The 13,744-nt window shown below is 47.1% G+C and overlaps 1 protein-coding gene across 1 annotated transcript in view; it reads right to left on the bottom strand.

Annotated features, from left to right (window-relative positions):
• The window catches only part of P3H2 (prolyl 3-hydroxylase 2), a 141,977-nt gene that overhangs the window by 18,762 nt on the left and 109,471 nt on the right, over positions 1 to 13,744 (bottom strand). The window contains exons 5-8 of the mRNA XM_063131751.1: positions 10,544 to 10,686; positions 8,768 to 8,857; positions 5,604 to 5,644; positions 2,992 to 3,086 (exon numbers count right to left, since the gene is read on the bottom strand). Of these exons, the coding sequence (XP_062987821.1) occupies positions 2,992 to 3,086; positions 5,604 to 5,644; positions 8,768 to 8,857; positions 10,544 to 10,686 (369 nt within the window). The remainder of the gene's footprint in view (positions 1 to 2,991; positions 3,087 to 5,603; positions 5,645 to 8,767; positions 8,858 to 10,543; positions 10,687 to 13,744) is intronic.

Raw genomic sequence — 13,744 nt, 5'->3', positions numbered from 1 at the left:
CCTCTACTCTCCGTGTAAACTGGCACATTTCTGGCACTGTCTCTTCTGCTTCAGAATCTGATTCTGGTTGATCTTCTGAAACTCCTGCCCCCAGCCTAAGGGGAACAGGCCTAGTCATGACAGTGAGGAAGAAGGAAGACACCAGAAGGCTGAGCCATGTGGGAACCAGAAGCTCTGCCCATTGGCAGCAGGCCTTTGGCTCCGCCCATCTGTCATTGCCCATCTATTTATTTATTTCTATGCAAAATCCTTCTCATGCATGCAATGCTTTGTTTCTTAGCTGCTTACGATAGAATAAATCTGGATCCCAGTATCCTCTGGGGTACTTCGAGAGAGTCTGGGGCACAGTTCTCTGGGGCAAAATATCTCCAGTTGAAAGAGCAAGATAAGTATAGGATTGGGCAAGAAATTAGTTGCCTCTGCATTATAATGGAAGCTTACCAAATGGATACTTCTTGAACCTACACATGACCCCGAATGCAGTTATATGTTGATATCTGCAATTTCCCACATTTTGGGATGCAGTTTGCGAATCATAAAATGTGCACAAAAATATGCAAAACAGGGGAAGGTGCACACAAAAATTAACTTGTTAGTGGAAACTGTGCACACACAAAAACATTATATTAGGTAAAGTTGCACACAAAAAAGCGTATCTTTGGAAAAGTGTGTCCCAAAATCCACTTTTTAGGAGTGCATATTAGAGAAACACACACAAAACTGAACGCAGAATTTTGGGCAGGCTTTTAAAAAAAATCTCAAAGGGATGAGAAAACAGGATGGCACGAACTTAATGATGGAAAAACGAGAAATTGACCAGACTCATCCATCCTTGGATAATGAGCCTTGTAAACTCTGAAATGATGACACATTTCAGAGCCTCAACAAATGGGCCATTTAATCTGGAGGCGTCTGGCTGTTCCATCTTCCTGGTTTATCTGGAAAAGTCTCGCCAGCACATCACCCACGGAGATTTCTCAAACCAAGACGGGTCGGAATTTGGCTGTTCAACACCAGGACTGGGATTAGGTTGGTTGGCTGGCTGGTTGCTCGCTAGGTTCAGATGTCTCCTGCCTGTTTCTCTTATAGCACAGCTCTGGTTGGTTGGCTTTGCCAGTTTTCTGGGTTGTTAAGAAGTCCTGTAAATTGATTCCAGCTGAGCAAATGTCCTCAGTGATACAGTGCAGCATCCCAACAGAAAGAGGATGACATCTCCTTCCAACACAGCCAGGAAATCCCAGGCAACATTTCTAGAAGTGGAAAGAGCCTTGACAGAGTTCCCGTGGGTTCTGGAACGAGCCAAGGCCCTTTGGTCTAGATGGACTTCAAGATAACTGGTTAACCCCCAATCGTTGTAGATAATAACAGGCCTGTGTCTGGAAAGGAACCAACCCTGTGTTTTTCTGAACCACTTGTGGGAATCCAGAGGTTGGTACTGGCATTTTTCATAGCTTGGGCCGGGATCTCCCATGTTTAATTGAGGGCATCAGCAAGTGATACCCAAAACGTTGTGGGTGTCAAACTATTTCCCTCCTTGGCACCAAGCCGTCTTGGGGCCTTTGCGCATTTCTCAGGGATATGAAGCAGTGCTTCCTCTTTGCTCCAGTTTGATAGCAGCAGCAACAAGAAAAAATAAAAGAAAAAATACATTTGAGAGATGAAGACAAAAGCCAGGCTGTTTGGAAACGCTCAGCCTCATGTGATGGAACGGAGCAGACACAAAGCAAACTAGCTTTGTGTATTTAATTGTGCATTTGTGCTTTTAACCTGTTGGTTGTCTTACTATGGTTTTAATTTTTGTGAACTGCCCAGAGAGCTTCGGCTATTGGGCGGTATAGAAATGTAATAAATAAATAAACAATAAATAAATAGCTCTCCCACACAAGAGGCCTTCAAGAGGCAGCTGGACAACCCTCTGTCAGGGATGCTTTAGGGTGGATTCCTGCACTGAGCAAGGGGTTGGACTCGATGGCCTTGTAGGCCCCTTCCAACTCTGCTATTCTATGATTCTATGATTCTATGAAACTAGACGGGAAGAAGGAGGTGAAATGCCACTCGGTCATATGAAATGTATCCACGCTTGCAAAATGTCAAGAGTTTTCTTTGTAAAGGGGTGGAGGGGGTAGAAATAAAGAGGAATCCATCGGCTTCAGCGGGGACTCTTTGGAACATTTCTGTTAACGCTGGTTTGGCTTTTGCAGGGCAATTTCTGTCTGAAGGCCCACCACCCTTTGGCCTCTAGCTGGCTCTGGATTTTGTCCGCGAAGAAGGCTTATGCTTCACACGAATGGGGTCTACCTTTTTACCTCTATAATATATTGCTTTGTTTTTTGTTTTCTTTAAAGGGAATCTCTTTATTCTGTCAGGGATGCTTTAGGGTGGATTCCTGCATTGAGCAGAGGGTTGGACTCGATGGCCTTATAGGCCCCTTCCAACTCTGCTATTCTATGATTCTATGATTAAGGGAGAGTGGAGCTTGGTCTATTATTTCTCTCCACCTTGCTCTGGTGGCCATCAACTTCTTCCATCACCCCATCATCTGCTTCTTGCCCTGGGATGGGTGAAACCCCGACTTGGGCCAAGGAAGCTCTAGTGTCTGGCTTCTGCTCCATCGTCCATTTCTTACTTCTGCTAGCTGACGTTTTGGTTCTTCTCTGCCAGTCTTCCTCCACCTATCTGCACTGTCTGTCCCACTGGAACCAGCCAACATGGCCAATGGCTGGGGATGGTGGAAACTGGTACCCAAACCATTTTGAGGGCACCAGGTTGGGGAAGGCTGTTGTAAGAAGTCATTCTTGGGTGCACCAGGCTTTGTGACCAGGCCTCAGCAGGGGACAGCAAGCAGGTGGATGCCCGAAGTTTCATTTTGTTTAAAAATTACAGGGTCAAATGACTACAAAGTGATTGTTCTGCCCTGGGGGGGGGGGTGTCAGTTCAGCGGAGCAATCGTCTGAAAAGTCAGCTACAACTCATCTGCTGACAGCGGCTTACCTTCCCGCAGTTCATGATCCACCTTTGGCACGCTCTTTCTTCCTAGCGGCCTCCCAGACCCATCTGCTTGGTCACTTTGAACACCTGAAGGAACCCTGTGGAACAGAAGTCCAGAAAAGTTATATGTGTGGGGTGAATTAACCATGGTGCATCGCCTGAATACTTATAAACGGTGGTACTCTCCCCACCATTTCTGAATGAGAGGAACAACTCCAAGGAACAGTATCTCTAGTCAGGCCAAGAAGATGGTAGGAGCACCATCTCAGGATGGGTGAGCAAGGGATGCCTCGTCCCAATTCCCACTTGTGTTTGTGATCACCGCTCACCCTGCACCAATTAGAAAACTTGCACAAATCGAGCAGTGATCGAATGTGAGAGTTGCGCAAAGCAGCCCATGTTTACACAAATTTCGAGGAATTTGCGTAACTTTCCTCCATAGGGTAAAGTAGGGCTGATTCAGAATGTTTTTAGAATGGTTTTTTTTTAAAAAAAAAACTTCTTTATTGCGATCCACAGATCCATGAAAAAACAAGAATCAAACAAGAATGTTTTAATCATGTAAATCATGTATTTAATCATGTATACTATGTTTTTAATGAGTATTGTGATGTTCCCCGCCTTGATCCAAGTGGAGAGGCGGGGAAGAAATAAATTATTATTATTACTATTATTACTATTATTATTACTATTATTATTATTATTATTATTATTATTATTATTATTATTATTATGTGATTAGAGAAATTTGTGCAAATTAGGGAATGTGCACAACTTGAATTGAGAAGCAGGCACGGGACAAACATGAGCATGTGTTCTACAATTTGTGAATATTTTCAGCCGAAACGTGCTTGCGCTCCCTCTTGGGTCTTGATACGGGGCCATTCTCACCATCGTTCGCAAGGAAAACCAAAATTCTCATACCGCCCTCAACACAACCATGCTTCAAAGTATGTGAGAAATGAATCACTGTCTCCCCTCTTCTTCGAGACATTGGGAGCTTCTAGGCGAAGCTTTTACGGTGCTATCGCCCTGCCTCGTTCAGAGACCGTGGTCTTCCATTGGCGACCCTCCTGTGTGTTCCCAGTGCTGCGTCTGCCTTTTCCTTACCACAGAAAATTCGTTAAGTAGGTAAAGCCATACAGTGTGATTTGATTGGTAGCGCTAAAAGCTAAGGCAGGTTGATGAAATCTGCAATGGATTCAAAGGAGTTCGGGATTATATGAATCCGAGATTCTGCAACAGACCAAATTTTTCTGAGCCACATGGATTTTGCAGACCTGGTTTTCATTTTGCGTTAATTTGGTGCACATTGGTGCAAGTGGAATGAAATTCTGACAGATTCCGTCAAAGAGTGGATGACAGAATGGATGACGGCAAACGACCCAGGAAACGCGGATGGAATGGATTTAACATCCGTACTGAAATCTCTCCACCTGAAGCCCCCTTGGATAGAAGCGGCATCTCCCAAGCAAGGGGAATGCCAGGCCCTAAACCTATGCGTGTGTGGAGCGCTCTAAGGCGGAGCTGGGGAACCTAAGGCCCGGAGGCCAAACGCGGCCCTCCGAGGTGCTCCTGGTGGCACCACCCCCTTCCCCTAGCCCCACCTCCATTTCCCCCAAACACCAGTTGCAGGGGGGGTTCCTGGCTTTTCTGCACTCCCATTCCTAAGGCTTAGTTACCGGCAGTAAGAGCTCGAAGCTAAAAGATAGTGGCCTATCTTTGTATTTCCCTGCATTTTAGTCCACCCCATTTTGCCTTGTGCCCCCCACTTCTTTTGCCCTCCTGGGAATGTCTCTGGAATTGAATTCAGCCTTTGGGTTGAATAGGTGCACACAGGCTTCCTGCCTCTGATATTGGAGGGAGCACATAGCCATCGGGACAGTAACCATTAGTAGCCTTCTCCTCTGGGAATTTATCCAACCCCCTTTTAAAGCCATCCAAATTGGTGGCCATCACCACATCTTGTGGTAGTGAGTTCCATAGTTTAACTATGCGCTGTGTGAAGAAGTCCTTCCTTTTATTTGTCCTGGATCTCCCACCGATCAGCTTCATGGGATGACCCTGTTGGGTTCTAGTATTTTGAGAGGGAGAAAAATGTCTCCCAATCCGCATTCTCCACACCAGGCATAATCTTGGACACCTCTGTCAGGGCTCCCCTTAGCCGTTCCCCATTCCTGCCCTTAGAAGTGTGGTTGAGGTGCTCAGTTGTGTAGGTAGGTAACTTGAGACCCTGGGCTTAATGATCATATGGGGCGAGTGTCAGCTATGGCTACAGCCCAGCTGAAACCCCCGCTGCTCAGTGGTCACTTGGGGCCCCGTTGGGCTGCAGGGCTCTGGACTTTGGCCCCGCGGTCCAACCCCAGCTGCCCCCCTGCGCCTGGAGGTGCCCTCATTCAACTCTCCATCATTTCAATGTGGCAGAAAGGCGGAGGATGTTTGAGTGACTCAAGGAAGGAAAAGAGAAACAAGATATGCTGGTTGAGTTTTCCACCAGGAACCTAGAAACTTTGGCAGTTTGACTGCGCAGGATAAAAACGCGTTCTCACAGCACAATGGGGGCATTTTACCCAGAGCTTTGGCCACGGAAAAGTGCTTGGCACGTGACTGCCTACCTGTGTTCGTCTTGACGAGACCCAGAGATGCTCCAGTAAGTCTGCAATGAGAAGGAGAGAGGCTGATGTCTCCTGTTAAGAGGGGAAAGTCCTTCTCTTTCTCGCTCACCCAACAAATGGACCGAACAAGCGGATTCTTTGATCTGCCCTGAACATATTGCCAAGGGACCCGTAGGTTGCTTTTACACTAGCAATTTAGTCTGGAATCGCCATCCTTGGCTTATTCACTTTTGATGCAGAGCCCAGATGGCACTGTGGGCAAATTGTTGCTTTCCACCATTTTTTATATCATCCCCCTCCCCTTATTTTTTTTTAAGACCAGCCTTTTAGTATTTAAACAATAAAATAAAATGCAGTTACGGTGCCAGCCAGTCCAGCGTGTGCAGCCCAAGTGCTATTGAGGCCTCTAAGGGTGACTTAGAACCCAGGTGTGGAACCTTTTTCCCTGGGGATCATCTATCAGGGCATCAGTCCAGGGGTGGGTGAGGCTGGAGCCAAGCCACAGACTCTCTGGGCCAGTTTGCAAGACACCAACAGGGCATCGTGGGTTATTTAAGAGGGCAGCGTATGTGCCGCTGCCATTTTGAATATGTGTGTGGTTTGGCCCTCAGTTACCCCACTGGCATCCCAGATCACCCCATTTGGGAGCGACATATTCAAAACGGTAGCCACATGCACACGGCGCGCACGGCACCTCGTCGTAGGTTAAATAACCCATAATGACCCACCACGTCATGCGGACTGGATTTCTTTCTCTCTTAAGATCACCACCACTACACAACTTGCAGGGTTCCTTTGCTGGATTGAAATCGGGAGTAAACGTTATCAAAATATCTTGGCCACCAAAAGCAGTGCTGCATGATATGACATTAGGTCACTTCGCTGGTTGGAGCCACTGTTTCAATTTTGTTTCCAGCTGATTTCGGGAAGCCAGGGCTCCAGCGTGGAAGCAACCGTAGTTCACTTAGAACAGCCTTCTGTTGAAGTCCTGGATTAGGACTGGTTTTTGTGATTTCCATATTTCTGTACAAGTCTGCAAAACCTGGAAGAAACTGAAGACTCAGCATCAGTCAATCAGCTTAAAGGTCAAGTTTGCAGGTGGACTTTATTGAATTATTGGGATGATGCAAAAGTCTAATTGTTTTGCCATTGCCAATTAGTGGTTTCATCATTTGTTCAGGGAAGTGTATATAAAGAGAGTTTTGGAACTTTGTAACCAGATTAAAATATTCTCTCTCTGCTGCTGTGAGCCCTGCTGTGACGTGTATATATGACCAAGTGTGTGAGTATGTTGGTGTAAATTTGTATTGCCATAAACTGTGTTATTTTCTATCAGTAAAAATACTTTATTTTTGTACCAAACAAAACAGACTCTGTCTTGAAATTAATTTGGTCTTTGCTGACTTTCATAGTTAAGAACCGCTGTTACTCTGCTAATTCACTGGTATAGTGAATAAAGGGTTTATAAAAAATAATACCCCTCAAGACCTTCCTCAACCTGGGGCGCTCCAGAAGTGTTGGACTACAACTCCCAGAATGCCCCAGCCAGCTGGCTGGGGCATTCTGGGAGATGCAGTCCAACACATCTGGAGCGCCCCAGGTTGAGGAAGGCTGACTTAGAAGATGTGTCACCACTGTTTTATGGGGTGTTAAAAAATGGATCAGGCAACGCCCTGGACCACAGGTCTACTTATAGCTAAATGGAACCTTCTTGTTCAGAGGCAATATATAACTAAGAAGGGGGCTGACATCTCCACTACATTTTGCTGATGGTTCCCTCAACCTCTTTGGCACGGTGGGCACAGTTGGAATTTTGAGTGTTGTGGTCGCTCTCACAAAATGGGGAAGCTTTCCCATTCATAAAATGGGTATTGGTGTTTTTATGCTTTAAAATTTTTGTGTATTTGTTTTTAAGGTTCATTGTTTTAAACTTTTGTTAACCTCCCAAAGAGCTTTGGGTATATAAATATAATAAATAAATAATAAAAAAGGGTGTCATGGTGGGCATGACCAGTAATAAAATGCTCATTAACCCAAAGGCAACTGGCAGGACTGGAAGAAAAGCAACTTGCCCAAGAAGCTAAGGACAAGGCAGGGGGTGGGTCCGGAGTGCCAAGACACAAAAGCACCCTTTTGAACCCAAATGAAGACAACACTGGAGGGCAGCATTTTGCTTCGCAGCATGCTGGCATCCTCAGTTCCAAAATCAATAAATTAAGGACATAAGGACATAAGCAGTGCCATCCTGGCTAAGACCAAGGGTCCATCTAGTCCAGCACTCTGTTCTTAAAAGAACTTAAGAAATAAAAGTAAAATCAGGCTATATTTCATTTAATTTAATTTCATTAAATTTCATTGTCACACAGAGGAGGGCCAGGATCTCTTCTCGATCCTCCCAGAGTGCAGGACACGGAATAACGGGCTCAAGTTAAAGGAAGCCAGATTCCAGCTGGACATCAGGAAAAACTTCCTGACTGTTAGAGCAGTACGACAATGGAACCAGTTACCTAGGGAGGTTGTGGGCTCTCCCACGCTGGAGGCCTTCAAGAGGCAGCTGGACAACCATCTGTCAGGGATGCTTTAGGGTGGATTCCTGCATTGAGCAGGGGGTTGGACTCGATGGCCTTTTAGGCCCCTTCCAATTCTACTATTCTATGATTCTATGATTCTATAATTCTAAAGCCATCTTCATGTCAGACGGCAAACATCCATTTTTGTTTTTGTTTTGTACCTTTCCTTATGTGTCTGTTTTTTGTGGGAAATAAATAAAAGTATTAATTGGGAAAAAAGAAAAGAAATAAAAGTAAAATCAGGAGGGGCAGGCAGTTTGGAGGGGGAGAGACGGGTGCCCATGGGCACACTGGTTGCCCTCGTGCACCACACTGGAGATCCCAGGCTTATGAGATTCTGGCGGCATTTGGCTGGGTGCCGTTTGCAGGGTTGCCCCAGATAAAACACCATTTACGGTGATGTCTACGATACGCAAATTAATTTTCCAGGACTCGGAACGGTATGCAAAGCTGTTCCCGGAACAATTTGCAAAGCTGAGAGAGAGGGACTTGATCCAGACCACCCCCGGGAGCTTGATGGCATTGTACGAATCGATGCCGGAATCGCCTCGGTCCGACATGTGGCACGCCTGTCTCACAGCGCCATGTTCTTACCGGCTCGGTGTACAAGAAGCCCAGGCCAGCTGCTCCTGTCTGCAGGAGGTATGCTTCCAGCTTATGCCGCCTCAGGAACATCACAGCTTCCTAAATAAGCAAGAGAAAGTCCTAAAGCCATGCTGGCCATGGAAGCATCAGGGGCATCACAGAACCCCTGATTGTGCTTTCAGCAGCTACAGAACGCTTCCTCTGGAAATCCGGGTGTGCAGCACACTTTCCCACCTCTAGGGGGCAATAAAATGCAGCCGCTTTCCAGGATACACGCAGAACCACAGCGCCGTTTCACACATTATTTTTCTCATGTGTGTTTCTGGGACTGGGTGTTGGGTGCAGCCACTCCCACATTCCCAGAGTCTATGAAGAAGCAGGTATGGATGCACTGATGGAAGGACACCCCCCTCAATCCAATTCTAAGGGTTTGCTGGATGTCCGGATCAGGAGATAGAAATATGGAGACTGGGATGTCCAAACTGGGAGGCTGGGAGGTGGACTGGGTGTCCGGCCCTGCCGCAATCCTTGCAGAGAAGCACTGTTGGCCCTCCCACAGGCCTCTGAATCCACCACACCCAGCCTGGATGGCAGCCTTGCCATTGACTCTCAATGCCTTGCCGAGTAAAAGAGAGCATTGATCCCTGCCCCTAGGAGCTTACAATCAAATTCAACCAACACCAGAAGAAGGAGAGGGAGGAGGAAGCTGCAGGGGAAAACGGGGAAAGAATTTGCAGTTGTTTCAGTAGCAGGTGTTTGGGCTTAGTTAAAGCCCGGAATGCGGACTGCGCAGTTGAGTTAAAGGCCCCACAGGTGAATTTTCAGGAGGCATCTGAAGGACATAAGGAACATGGAAGCTGGTGGCTCAAATGGCAGTGGGGCGGTGAATCTGCTCCGGGTTTCAGTCAGAACCCACACTTGGGATAACTCCTTTACTGTTCTGGCTACTTCTGCCTGAAACCCAGAGCGGATTCACCGCCACCAGCCTCCACTGCAGAAGGACGAAGGTGGCATCCCGTGGGTGTCCACGGCAGCAGTTCCAGGCAACAGCGAGAGAGAAAGGAGGGAGTCCCTTGAGGGAGCAAGAAACCTTCGGACATCTGAGACTGGTGGGGATGGAGTAAAGTCACAGGCAAGGATGTATCGGACCTGTAGGGCACTGCCCCAAATGGCCCACCCCCACCCCCATTTGCTGGTGGCTAACTGAGGGCAGTCTTCTTAGTTCCATTTTAGGGGTCGCCATGCCACCTCGGCAGGCTTACAATTCGGGGCAGGGGGCGCCGGGCTTCTTACTTCTGCTAACCCTTTTTCATCCTTCCTTTTAACCCATTTTTACAATTTCTTTTTTTTTTTCCCCAGTCAGCTTTGCTGGCAATGGGGGTGGCAGCGGCAGGGTCTTTGGGGGGCCCTTCTGCTGTTGCTGCCACACTGCTGAAGCCGCCGGCAGGTTGGAACCCGGATGTGGGTCGCCATTTGCAGCATCAGCATTTCCTTCCCCTCTTTTTGTATACGTTTGGGAGCTCCTAGCTGGCAGAAACCATCTCCCCCCTCGAATGCCCTGATTATATCATCCATCTGGGGCCGAAGGGAGCCACCAGCGTACACGTCCGGGTGTCGGGCAAGCTGCCTGAATCCACGCCTAGAGTTGGAGGGGCATCTTTCGCACGAGGCCCCTTGCGCATCGGTTGGGTCTGCGTGGTGCAGATGCTTTAGACTACCAAGAAAGGGGATTTCCTGCAGTTCACCAAATCACAGCCAAGGACCCAGTCCACATGAGATTCTTACCTCTCTGGGTTTGATGCTGCCCAGGTCAACAGATCCTTCTAGGAGACTTTCATAATAGCTCTCATTATCTAAGACATATTCATCTTCCGGGTGGAACAGGAGATACGACCTGGTACACTCCAGGGCTTTGACATAATCGCCAACTGAAAGAGTGAAGGAGAAGAAATCCCACAGGCACAACGTGAGGTTTTGCTGCCTCTGGAAATCTCGAGAACCGGGCATCTGAAGTTGCCCTGGGCGATGCATAGAGCACAACTTGTCCCAACTAGGGATGGGAGACCATTTTTCTTGGTAGACCTTTTAATTTGCACTTCCCAGACTAATATGTGGATTGGAACAGAGTTCGCCTTCGGAATGCACACTGGTCTGAGTTTTGCAAAGCATTTCTTAGCTCAAATGTTCTGCACAAAAAGGCCTGTATTAGGAAAAAATGTGTACGGAAATTAGGGGAAATTGCGTACAAAAATAAATGCAGGACATGTTCCTCCGTTTCTTTCCAGTGGTAGCACTGCTGGATTCTACACTCTAAGTGCTCTTGGCCACTTGAGTTTGGTATTAGCATATGTGCTCCTGTCCAAGATTCCAGCCAGCCATGACCTCTTTCAGAATACTCTATTCCATCTCCCCCCACCTGCACCCCCAAGTATGTTGTCTTCACTAAGCTATTTTGGGGGCTCTTGTTAGCCTTTTGTATCTAAAGGTTTGGGGTTTTTGTACTTCTGCAAGTCCCAGCTTGGTTCCCCAAAGCCTACTGATGATTCTTTGCTCCATGTATGTACTCAACAGTCATAAGAACATAATAAGTGTCCTGATGCTGGATCAGACGAAGGGTCCACCTACTCCAGCACTCGGTTCACACAGGGGCCAACCAGCTGTCGACCAGGGACCCACAAGCAGGACACGGAGCAACAGCACCCTCCCGCCCATGTTCCCCAGCAACTGGCGCACGCAGGCTTATTGTCTCAAATACTGGAGATAGCACACAACCATCAGGGCTAGTAGCCATGGATAGCCTTCCCCTCCAGGAATTTATCCAACCCCCTTTTGAAGCCATCCAGATTGGTGGCCATCACTACATCTTGTGGTAGTGAGTTCCATAATTTAACTCTGCACTGTGTGAAGAAGTCCTTCCTTTTATTTGTCCTGGATCTCCCACCAGTCAGTTTCATGGGATGACCCAGGGTCATCCCATGAAAGGGAGAAAAATGTCTCCCTGTCCACATTCTCCACACCAGGCATAATTTTGTGCACCTCTGTCATGTCTCCCCTTAGCCTCCTTTTCTCCAAGCTAAACAATCCCAGTTGATGTCACCTTCCCTCGTAGCAGAGATGCTCCAGACCCTTAATCATTTGAGTTGCCCCTTTCTGCACTTTTTCCAGCTCTACAATTTCCTTTTTTAGGTGTGGTGACCAGAACTGGACACGGTATTCTAAGTGTGTTTGCACCATAGATTTGTCTAAGGGCAGTACGATCCTGGCCGTTTTATTCTCAATTCCTTTTCTTATAATGCCTAACATGGAGTTTGCCTTCTTTACAGCGGCCGCACACTGGGTGGACACTTTCATGGAGCTGTCCACCACAACCCCAAGGTCTCGATTAGTATAGGATGGTCATTCTAGACGTGTCTATCACTCTTGGAGAATGGCAGACATTTGCATTGCACTGAGTGCATGGGTCAGAAGAAAATACGCAGGCCAACAGAAGCTTTGGGGAATGTCCCAAGAAGAGGCAGAACACCCGCCCCTCGCCAGGGGAGGCAAAACATACAAATTGCCTAGCCTGGGCTGGCTTCACACTCCAGCCTTGCCAGCCCAGTTGACTGGCAGGCAGCTACCACAACCTGGAGTCCATTGCACATGAGTCTTGTGGGGAGTGGACGCGCTGCCATGGAAGATCAACTCTGGGTCCTTCCAGAAGGAGGGGTTCTAGCTCTACACAACCAAAGGCATATGTTTTCAATTTGTATTTTAAATTTGTATTTCTGCCCTGCTGCTGATTTTATCCCGGTTGTGCTTTTATATTGTATTTTAGGATCTCTACTCGATCATCCCAGAGTGCAGGACATGGAAGAATGGGCTCAAGTTACAGGAAGCCAGATTCCGGGTGGACATCAGGAAAAACCTCCTGACTGTTAGAGCAGTATGACAATGGAACCAATTCGCTAGGGAGGTTGTGGGCTCTCCTACACTAGAGGCCTTCAAGAGGCAGCTGGGCAGCCCTCTGTCAGAAAGTGTTATTCACAAAATTGCCGTTGCTGTTGTTTAATCATACTCCAGGAGTGCATAAGTAAGGTCTCTGAGACCCCACATGATTCATCCCTGGGGGAGATTACAAGCTCATCCCTACATAATAATAATCTTTACTGCAATCATGTACTTGTTATATTAGATTTATATTTGTTACATGAAATTAGAGCAAACTGGCCTTGAAAGTGAGTAGAAAGAAACATCTGCTTTCACGTTAGGACAGACCATAGTTTTGCATCAAACTCAGGGAACTACAGTTTGCCCTAACCAAAATTAGTGAAAACAAACCAGCATGAAACCATAGTTTCAGATCCTAATTTGTTAACTATGGTCCGAATAAGTCTCAGTCCCCCCGAGTTCATATAGAACATGGAAATGTGGTTTGTTCTCACATTTCGCCTCATGTGTGCAAAGGAAGGTGAGAGGCACATTCCAGTTTAAGGTGCGGCACGGCTCATTCCCAACCATCAAAGATTTAATGCTGATTTGTTTGGTTAGGACAACTGTCCTTTGGGTGATCATATAAACTAGGGAATGATTTGTTTTTAAACTAGGATTTAACTGGAGTCTTTCTAATCTCACCATATGTGCAAAAGTACATACAAACACCCATACTTGGAATGTCATAGTCTTGGGCCTTAGCTAGACCTACCTTTTGTTCTGGGGAAGAGGGTCTTGGATTAACGTGCGATCTTGCCCCCTTTTACACGTAAGGCGTGACGACTTCAGGAAGAGAGGTGTCACGCCCGCCATTTTTTATTTTTAAAGGGTACCTTCAACGCTCATGCGCTGAAGGTAGGTGCTTTTAAAAATTTCATTTGTTTTCCTACTCCCCCCACCCTAACTCCGATGGACGCAGCGCTCCTGAGGAGCACTGCGCCTCATGCGCGGCTCCCGGCTCCACGTGAGTAATAGCGCGGAGTGGGGTCAAGCCGTAGAAACGGGCCAGACTTT

Source organism: Elgaria multicarinata, chromosome 8 (assembly GCF_023053635.1).
Source record: "Elgaria multicarinata webbii isolate HBS135686 ecotype San Diego chromosome 8, rElgMul1.1.pri, whole genome shotgun sequence".
Taxonomy (NCBI): Eukaryota; Metazoa; Chordata; class Lepidosauria; order Squamata; family Anguidae; genus Elgaria; species Elgaria multicarinata.
Note: the sequence above shows the minus strand (reverse complement) of the source record. Positions and strands in the feature narration are given on the sequence as shown.